This window comes from Capsicum annuum, chromosome 6 (genome assembly GCF_002878395.1).
Source record: "Capsicum annuum cultivar UCD-10X-F1 chromosome 6, UCD10Xv1.1, whole genome shotgun sequence".
In the NCBI taxonomy this organism is placed as follows: domain Eukaryota; kingdom Viridiplantae; phylum Streptophyta; class Magnoliopsida; order Solanales; family Solanaceae; genus Capsicum; species Capsicum annuum.
The window spans coordinates 221,321,148-221,332,428 of record NC_061116.1 but is presented as its reverse complement, the minus strand read 5'-3'; the positions used below and the strand labels follow the sequence as shown (position 1 = coordinate 221,332,428).

General features: G+C 30.5%; 1 protein-coding gene across 1 annotated transcript in view; it reads left to right on the top strand.

The window, feature by feature from the left end:
• The first annotated feature begins 10,070 nt into the window (after positions 1–10,070).
• Positions 10,071–11,281, top strand: part of LOC107875577 (zinc finger protein BALDIBIS) — a 5,943-nt gene continuing 4,732 nt past the window's right edge. Inside the window, exons 1-2 of the mRNA XM_016722343.2 lie at positions 10,071–10,619; positions 10,760–11,159. Of these exons, the coding sequence (XP_016577829.1) occupies positions 10,478–10,619; positions 10,760–11,159 (542 nt within the window). The 5' untranslated portion in view covers positions 10,071–10,477. The remainder of the gene's footprint in view (positions 10,620–10,759; positions 11,160–11,281) is intronic.

Genomic DNA, 11,281 nt, shown 5'->3' with positions numbered 1-11,281 from the left:
AAATATATTCACACTGGGTAAAGATAATTTTAAATAAGTGCACACAATTAATAAGTGGAACAAGTTATCCATCACATGTAAATTATATTAATAGTGTAAAAAATTTTATAATTACTATAATAGGACGTAATTTGATGAATTGGAAGCTAGATAAATTTTTTACATTATTGGGTTAGAATTTAAGTTTGGTGCACCGTGATGTATTTTTTTTCACTATCAGGTAACTATTATCTATTGTAGCAGGTCATCCATTTCTCAGGTAAAAATATAAAAATGAATGACCTGCTACAACAGATAAAAGTCACATGATGGTGTAAAAAAAAAATACACCAACGATGCATCAAACTTAAACTCATAGTGCAAGTTTCATACCTAAATTATCACTAGTTATTTGTCAAATCACATCTTAACTATGAGTTGTTCACTTTTCCTACTTGAACGATGAAGGTGATATTTCAAATAGGAAAGTGAACATTTGATAGTTAAAGTATGTTTTGATAAATAGAAGGTGATAGTTGAGCAGGTAGGAATAAACTCACACTTCTGATAGTTCCTACATGAAACTCAAAGAATTAAAATAATTTTGATGTATTTTTGATCCTCCACTCTTTAAAAATCATATAACTATAAATTTTTATAAAAAGCATATAAAGTAGTAACTTACAAATTAAAACTTTGTAAATGATGCTATGCATTAATAAAATCATATACCATCAATCTATATAATTACTTAAATTCATAATTTATTATAACTAATGAAATGTACTATACACATGCATGTTGCTATATAGTGTAAAAAATATTTGGCCGTATTATCAGTAAATATAGTTTGTCTGCATGGTTTGGGTGAGTGTGTAGCTAGGTCATGTCATATTCGTAATATACTTTTGGCTTTCCCAAGAGAATTTGGGTTAAGTAAAAGAACCAAAGAGTATGAGATTAGGTGAGGTTTGTTTGGGTGTCCCTCTCTCTTTAAGAATCCACAAAGAATTAATTATATGTATATATGAAAATAATATTTCATGCATGTATTCCAAAATAGTAAACTCCGATAGCTTAGTTCCAAAAGTGGTTGGGTAAACTATACATATGGTCCCCTTATATATTATTTTCCATCATTTTTATTTTGAAGAACAAAAGACAGAGATACCTTTGGTTATATAGATATGTGCAAAACCGGCAGCTTAAATTTCAGATTGCATGTGCACCTACTGTGTATTAAAAATCCTCGTGACTTTACTATTGTAATATTCTTAGTGTACATTTGGTTCATATTTAAGCCTATGATGGCAGTACCATGTTGGAATTTGGATTGACATATATATCCAGTAAATTGTGTTCTATATATACTTCATATAATTTTATATGCATACGATATTTCTTTTCGACAAAAGAGTACGTGTTCAACTGATCATTCTTTATTGTTTGTGGTCGCACGCTATTTGTATCTGTTATTTTTTTCCCGAATTTATATTTTATGCATACAAAAAAAGTTCATTTCTAATCATGATCGTTGAGTCTGGTTACAATTTATGATATATCTAATATTGAGTCCCCACTTATATTATTGATCACGTTTTAAGTGTCCAATTTTGAATGATGAATGATAAATTACTTGACCTCTTTAATTATATGATTTTGAAAAATTATCACCTCATCAACTAACTTTTAAAGTTAACTTAAAAGCCAAAATTTATTTTTAATCATATTTATTTATCCACAATTTTACAACATCCAAAAGAGGTCACCTATATATGTATCAAGCTAAGCTCACACGTGCATTGTCTTTTGGATATAAAGAAAAAGATGTGTGCATGTGTAAAGGATATATTCATATAAGATCTAGGTGAACAGAACATAGAGAAGTGTAATTGCCATATATGGGAAAAAATAGTAAAAACGTCATACTGTAAAAATTCTTTACATTATCTCCTTCGTCCCAAAATCATTGTTACGTATTGCTTTCTGAAAGATTTATCTTCAAAAGTCAAAATTAGATTAGACTAACTAACTCAATATTTTGAATTAAATTAAAATTTAGATATTTTGAAAACTGTATATAAAATACTATAATTAAATTGTAATTCTTCTTATATCAATATGGTTAAAAAATATATATTTTTTATATATGGATCAAAGTTCATCTAATTTGACTTTCGATAAGCGAAACATAACATGTATTTTGGATCAAAAGGATCATATACTCCTTTCTTCGTCCATCTTTACTTGTCCACTTATGTATTGGCACAGAGAGTAAGAAGCAGTAAATAATACGGGTAATTTTATCATATTATATCCTTTGAATATAATAAATTTAATACTTTAAAAAACGCATTAGATATTGAATTATATTTAATGCTAAGTGTAAAATGGGTAGAACTGATTTTATAAATTGAACAAGTATTGTTATACATCCTAAAATAGAAAAATAGACAAGTAAATATGGACGGAGAAAGGATAACTTAAAATCGTTGATCAACTAATATCATTTAGTCATCATAATAACAGTACATACTTAATAAGTTGATTGGTAGACATTATTAGATGCAGATAATTAGTTTCTAATTAAACCAAGCTCCATTGAGTTCCCCAATATCCTTTTTTGGCTGCCCTTTAGGGCCGGCCGGCTGCCATCTCTGCAGTTTAAACTCTAAACCAAACAAAGAAATATTAACACTTATACAAATGTACGATAAGACTGCGTATGATAGATTTTTATTATTTCGCCTTTTTTCTAATTCGTCGTATAGCAAAAAAAAAAATTTTTGGTTTTCTCATTCGGTGTTCGGTGCCCGCATTGGAGCCCCGACTAATCCGGATCGCGCATTGCAGGGCCCATTAAGGTGGCAGCGCTCTCAACAGAGTTTTCTTCATACCCAGGGTCAAACTCTCAACCTCTGATTAAGGGTAGAGCAGCCTCATCCACTATATCACAACTCATGTTGGTTATAGCAAAAATTTTAATACACAGCCATATTTACTTATAGAATATACAAGCAAAGTGATTTAGAAAGAAAAAAAGGGGGGACGTGGATGGTCCATTAGCAATTGGCAGTAACTGGTGTTACATACGACAATAATAATAAAAATGAAAACAGCAACATGGGGGACCCTAAAACCGAAAGAGGGAGAGTTTCTGCCTTTCTGGTGAGGTGACTCAGTCAGATGATTGATATATATATATATATATATATATTCATTTTCTATATATTATCTCTGTTTTAATTCCGTTAATTTCAACAAGAAGAACTCTTTTTTAATTATTAGCTAACATCACCATCACTATTCTGTTTGTTAGGAGAAAGGATGTACTTGTACTACTGTATACTGCCTTGTGAGGCAGGGGCACAATACCAATGGAATATTTGATATGAGTTCGGATGAATTTAATAATTTTCATTTAGATAAATTTTGTATTTGACTATGTACATGTACTTAATTATGAATTTATAAATTAAATAAATTATAAGCTTGATGATATATTAGAATTCATAAATTTTAAATTAAAATTCATAAACTTTAAATTGTTGTTCCGGTGAAAGTAAAGTAAGGGGAGGATGACAAATATGTGGAAAAAGGGGTGTCGGGGTGTAGTTGGATATATAGTGTCCAATTAGCTACTGGACATTGCAAGAGACACCAGCCACCTCGGATCCTATTTCTCTCCCTCTCTCAATATACAATTATTTCGGTCGGAGGAAGCTTCGTAGTTCATTTGTTAGGTTGTCTGAATTTTAACAGTGTTATTAAAAATTTAATTCTTTACCTTGTAAATTTTTTTTTTCATTTCTCCCTTTTACACATCATCTATCTATTATAACAAAGTCGATCAAATAAATTGTAGTTTTTATTTCTTTGATCCCAATTTATGTGAAGATAATAATTCACGAGTTAATTCACAGTACAAGGATCAAAATATCTAGATGTTCATCTTAATCCGAATACAAAATTTTAAAGTCTTAAAGATGAAATTTATATTTTAAAAACTATATGAAAACTACTGTAATAAGTAATGTAGTTAGTAGTTGGACCCAAAATTTAGCTCATCAATACCATATAAAAAACTACAACAAATTCCTTTAACCAATAGTAGCAATTATGTGCGCCAACTTAATTACTCCCTCTCTTTCGAATTTGATGACCCTTTCAACCTTGGCACACCCATTAAGAAATCCAATGATTAGAAGTATATTTTATTTTTTTACCCTTCTTAATATTGTAAGACTCAATAATTAATTAAGTATGGAAAATTGTAGCATATGCATGCATGGATTGAAAATCTTATAGGAATACTAGTAGTACTCTTTGAAAAGAAGAAAAAAAGTCAAGTTTCATAAAGTTTGTATTGAAAATATAAGTGTTATTTTTAAAAAATTTGAAAAAGTATAATTATATTTAATACCTATTAAGGGTAGAATGGGAAGAATTTATATAAAATAATCTTGATTTGATAAGTTAGACAAGTAAATTGAAATAATTTTTTTTTAGAAAGAGAGTCAACTTAGAAAGAGGGTCAACTAATTCGAATCGGAGGGAGTAATAAATAGTTCTTCTGTCCCGTTTTAATTGTCTTTTTAGTTCTTTTCAAATGCGTTAAAATATAAAAATACAAAATAAAGTTTATTAAGTGACTCCTATTTATTAAAAGTAAAAGTAGATTAATTTTTTCTTCTTAAATATTTGCACTTCTTATTAATACTAAGGGGTTGCCTGGTACGCTGGAAAAACATATGTAATCTTGGGATAAAAATTTAGTATCGTGTTATTCCTTGTTTGATTGTTAGATTTGAAATATATTATATAATGATTAGTAATTAATATTAGAACAAGTTATTCCTACTCTCATATATACGGTCAAATAGTAGTATCATATTGAAATTAGTTATTGTAACACTCCACATTTTCAGGTTAGAATTCAAACCATCACTCCTACGTGTATAAATTCGAACTCAATGATTGCTTTATAAATGTAAGTGTCATGATCATTCAACTAGAGTGTAAAGTGCTTTCGGTGTGAAGAATATTCATATGAAATACTTAGAGCAAAGTTGAGTTGAGAACTTTTGTTATCCAGTGGATTTTTTATTTTTATTTTATTTTTGGTATAAATATCGACTGAATTTTGGTATTCAATCCTACAAGGGTCAACATTGAACGTGTATAACTTTTGAAATATATGGAATTTTGGAGATCAAGACCCACCAAATGAAAGATAATTGAGTCATCTTTCCAATGCATCCGGTTTCGCCTTAATCTGATACCCGAGCAAACAGTTATGAGCATTTTCACAAGCCAATAAGTAAGGGTCCGCGATAAGGGCCTGACACGTCCTAAGAGCTCCACGATAAGAGCGCGACACACCCTGTATGCTCAGTATTAAGGGCATAGTACGCCCATGTTTTCTGAGATGCTAAAACACACGTTTCTTTTTAGTTTTTCGAGGACAAACTACTCATTTACATCTTAAATCATCCTATAACTAATACTAACATGCTTTCCCTCATCCCACAATCCAAATACACGATTTATCTCCTCCCAAATTCTCAAGAACACCAAATAAGGAACTTTCTCAAAAATTCAATCTCCAAGACTTCAAATTCAAGGTTTTCTCAATTCCTTCCATCAAAAAAGCATGTTGGACACTCCCTATTTTAATTATTGTATTATTGGTTCAATTTACTTGATGTTTAAGTGTTTTTTAATGTTTGATTAAACTAGGTTGAGGGTCTTTGATTGTTGAACACATGCATTATTTTCTCTTATTTAAATAATTTCATCCATGGGTTAAATGGTGGATTTTGGACTGAATTGGTGTCTCGTGATAATGATGGAAATTGGCAAATTGGATTTTCACAATGTTTATGAATTTTGTATGATGTTAATGACATGAACCTCAACCCACTTTTTTAACTTGGCTTTAGATAAGGATACTATCTGTTTAACTCATCTTTTGAAATATTGCATTGCATTAAATGGTAAAACGGTATAAAGGTTTCAGAAACGTCCTTAAGGGCTATGATTTTGAATTTTAAATGAAATTTGGAGTAAAAATTAGTCAAATTGTTATGATTTGGCATAATTGGAATAACTTGCAAGTCAATTGGTATGACGATACCAATTCGGGAATGTCTTAACGAAAGACTTCATGGTTATTAGTTAATGGTATGTGAAAGATGATTTAATTTGGGATTAAAGAAAATTGTGTAGTTCACCGAGAAGGTGTAATTTAATTCGGGCGAACCAACACCGAAAATCACATTTGCCGACGTTGGGTGTCTATAACCATTGTTCTGATTTGCACAGTATATTTTTGAAATGCTAATTGACTATTGGTGGCTTTAGCCAATTCTCTGGTACATGCGGCTAATATGGACTGGGGCCCTTCCGGTAGGGAGAACCAGATTCATATAGCTCGTGGGTGCTTTTAGGTCAAAACGTGCTACACAGTTCAGGATTAAGTTTTTAACTATCATGTTTCGTGCCCCTTGCCCCTATCCCGACATTCTATATATATGTATAACTGTGGTGTATGTGATTTATAACTGATTTTCAATAAATATATATTTCATCCATGTGTTTCGTTACTGATTATGGTACATGTATATTTTATGTCTTTCCTTGGGTTGCATATCAATACTCGTCGTACTGACCGTCCTCGGATGCTACATCATTTCATGATGTAGATTCGGAGACCTTTTCTTGTGACCCTGTGCAGCGTTAGGTAAACCATTATCTTATTGGACAGTTGGTGAGAAGTGGTGAGCCCTTTATCATCCGAAAGGCATTGTTGTTTTTCAGTCATTCTCTCTATTTCAGGCTTTGATTCTTTCTTTTGGCATAGTCGGGGCCATGTCCTAACTTGATAGATGTTTTATGGATAAAGGCTTGTAGACAGTGTTGGGTGTATTTTTTGGGAATTTGAATTTGACTTTCAAATTTCATTTCATTTTATTATTTATCAAACTCTGTCATTTTACGAATTGATTTCTGCAAATTTTTTTTTATTATTATTATGCTTTTGAGGTAAAGCTAAGGGGTTCGTCTCATGCCTTGGATGATTTGGGATGTCCATCACAGCTAGACTCCGATTCAAATCGTGACAATTATTTAGCCATAAAACAGTGAAAATGACAAAATCACCCCTGATGAGGTCCTTTGAACCTTTTCTTCTAATAAATAAGGCAGAGGTAATTTTATAAACAAATAATTTCTTCTTAGAAATTATGCAATACATGTTATTTTTAATATAACAAATTAAATAATTAATAAAATATAATATTTGGATAATTGATTTCTGTAGAACAGATCACACAGTAAAACTAATTCCAACAAACTTGATTTCAACATAACTTGTCTTAAAATCAAAATGAACCCTAAAGGTTTAGTTCAAAATAATTACTCCCTTTGTCCCATTTTATGCGACACAATTTTTTTTTTCAAAAAGAATTATGATCTAAAATAATTTTTAAATATTTATGTGATTGTAAATCATTTTATTAAGGGTTAAAGGAAAATTTTAAAGTTCTTTTTTTCTTCTTCTAATTATAGCAAAGTAATACTCTTTTTGAGATAACTAACCTAAAAAAAAACCGTGCCACGTAGAATGAGAATTTTGATATTTAATCTCTAAAATAATAATTATTACTCTCTCCGTCTCATTTTATCCATCCCAAATTAGGATGACATAACTATTAAAAAAATAATGATTGGTAATGTAACTTTACCATTTTGTCTCTCTTAATTGTGTTTTGTTGTTAGTTCTAATATTGATGGATGACTAATACCAAAGCACCATTTATATTTTTAATGGTGTATTTTTATTGGTACTCCTCTTTTCAACATTTTTCAAGAATGCTAATAACAAGGAGTAATCAATTACACTAAGAGTATAATGAAAAAAAATTGTATTGTCTTGATAAGTAAAATAGAACAAGTAAAATGAGATATCAAATTAAAAAATTTAAGACAGATAAAATGGGACGAAGGGAGTATGAAATACTACTCCCTCCGTTTAGAAAAAAAGTACAATCTACTTTCTTTTTAATTTGTTTAAAAAAAAATGAACCCTTTCTTTTTTTATAGTATTTTAATTTTAACTTTTCAAGTGACACGTTTAAAATCACAAGTTTCAAAAATATTTTAATATATTTGATATAATTTTAATTTAAAATTATAAATTTAATTTTTCTTATAAATTATGTGTCAATTTAAATTAAGTTATTTTTTTTAAAACGAACGAAATAATATTTTTGTAGTAAAGTAATTTGGGAGAGATTTGAGTAAAAGTGAGTAGGGGGATATATGATGGGGCCAGAGTGCACCCACCTAATTCTCCCACTGAGTGGCAATATAATATATTTCCAGCTAGGACTTCACGGGACGACATCGTACCAAGGGAGCATTTGATGCATTATGGATTTATGTTCGTTCGTTCGTTCCATCTCTTTCCTTTTATTTTTGGATTTTTTCTCTCTTTCTCTCTCACTAACCAAGGGTCCAAAATCCAATAATGGCATAATCATTTTTACCTTATGAATGGCTGTAAAGGCAACCCCCTTTTTCTCCCTAGACAGATCTATGATTTGATTCTGTACGTTTTTTTTCCTTTTCAATTTTTTTTTACCAGTCCATTTTTGTAATCATAAGATTAAATGACGTTTTAATATATTTAATATTTTTTTTAAAATATGTGTATTGTTAGAATGTGTCAATCAATTTGAAGCAAAGAGAGCATATTTCTTTTCTTTGATGATTGATATTAACATTGAAACTCGATTAATTTAAATTCATGCACTGCACAACCCATATTTTCGTATAGTGACCCCAAATGAATTGTATCTAAAATTCAAATACCTATGATTAAGGAAGGAGGGATCCAATAATCTTACAATTCATGTTGGTTACTTTTCTTCATTATTTACGTACATTGTTGTTGTATAATGTGACAACTCTCAGCGTCACTTTGAAAAGCCATAAAAAAGGAGCATATCTCAAAAGTGGAATCTTTGAATTTCAGTTGAACAAAATTTCAAACATTAATTTGCAAATAAAAAGTGCTGTAGCTATAGTGTTATTACCTTCACTCACTCGCCCACTGCCCAGTGTGACTTGAATGTATTTGTAAAAAATTACAACAATTATTCTTTTCGTTTATTTTTATTTGGTCATTATACTGAAAATATGTATTTGTTTTTTACTTGTTCAATTTAAAAATTAAAAGATAATAGCATTTTATATGTGTTTAATTTTATTATTACAATTTAGATTACCTATAATATTTGGGAATGATATAGCAATTATTTTTGTATTATCGCTTCTTAAAGAATGTGCCAAGTTAAACATGGACATGTTAACATAATCGGGAGGATGAGTAGTATTTTTCAATTTACTGATTTTATATTTTGTGAATGGCATTTGTAATATTATCTTCATATTCAAGTTGGAAATGCATATAAGTACTGTAGCTAGAATTCCCGTATCGTTACACCCTTCACTCATCCCGTGTAAACTGCAATAATTTCCATATATGTACTGATAATTTAAAGATTTTTTTATGTATTGTTATTTTAAATATAACATTTATTTTAATCGTTACTTAAATTTTATTGTATCGCATGTCAAAATTCCTCGCCATGTCACAATTAAAAGTATCGTTTTATATACAAACCGGTTTGGTGTTTTTTTTTACCCCTTCACGGGAGTTCCCTCTCTTTTTGCTTCCTTGATAACTCAAACTCACAATGTTAGAGTTGGAGATGAGGGGTGCTTATCATCTAAACGACTCGGTAACTATTTGATCTTTTTTCATGACATAATCCACCCAAATTTTGCCATTCATCAAAATTCACAAGTACTAGCATAATATACAATACAATACTAACATAATACGGTACATTATCAAATGATATTTATAACAACTATCCAAACAACATATGTACTATACAACCTACCTTATTTTCAATCATTTTCAATTTTTTACCGGGGGGTTTGAAGGAGGGGTGGGGGTTAGTGGTCCACTTGAGTCTATGTCTAACCGACTATAGAGAGAAAAGACGTGTGAGATAAGGAATAAAATAGAGATAGATAGAGAGAAGAAAATTATTCTATGGCCATATTATTGTATGGTAGTAGTAGTTTTTGCTCCTAAACATTCAAACACAAAGAAAAAACCTCTGTGTAACAACAAAAGAAGAAGAAGTAGAAGAAGCTGAAGATAATAGTCTCTGTGGATGGAATCATGCAGTTGTAACCATTGTTTTTGTCTGGTTTTTAACTTTTTGTTTTCTTGGAAATAAAAACCTTATAAGTACTGTGTAATCTTGGGATTTAGCTGTTTTCAGCAAATCTTTTGGTTTCTTCTGAAAGCTGAGCTGTTATCTTCCTCTTTTTTTTTTTCTTTTGTTTTAGTTCCTTCTCACTTTAAACTGCAGCTTCCTTCTTCTTCAACTCTTCACTCCAAATCTCCAGCTCCGGAAAAATGATGTCTGATGACGGCCTTTCTTCTTTAGCTTTCATTCAAGATCCAAACTCGAACTTGAACTCTAACCCTAGTGGTAACAATCCAAACCCTAATTCAAATCCATCCGCGAAAAGAAAAAGAAATCTCCCAGGAAAACCAGGTAAAATCAAGTTTTTTTTATTATAGATATGACAAACAAATTTAAATTATTCTCAAGACTCGTTTTTTTTTAAAAAAATCGTGATTGATTTTCTTTTTTTGTTCATCGTTGTTGTTGTTGGTGATGATGATGCTTAACAGATCCAGATGCAGAAGTCGTAGCACTATCACCCAAGTCCTTGATGGCTACGAATCGATTCATATGTGAAATCTGCAACAAGGGTTTCCAGAGGGACCAGAATTTGCAGCTCCACAGAAGAGGTCACAACTTGCCATGGAAGCTAAAGCAAAGGAACAAAAATGAAGTCATCAAGAAGAAAGTCTACATTTGCCCCGAAAAGACCTGTATCCACCACGATCCATCGAGAGCTTTAGGTGATTTAACGGGGATTAAAAAACATTTTTCAAGAAAACATGGCGAGAAGAAGTGGAAGTGTGAGAAGTGTTCCAAGAAATATGCTGTTCAATCTGATTGGAAAGCTCATACTAAGATTTGTGGCACGAGAGAATATAAATGCGACTGTGGAACTCTCTTCTCCAGGTACTTATAAATTAATATGAAGGAAACATTTTTATGTACATCATTTGCTAGTAGAAAAATTTATTGCATCGGAGAATATATATATATATATATATATATATATATATATATATATATATATA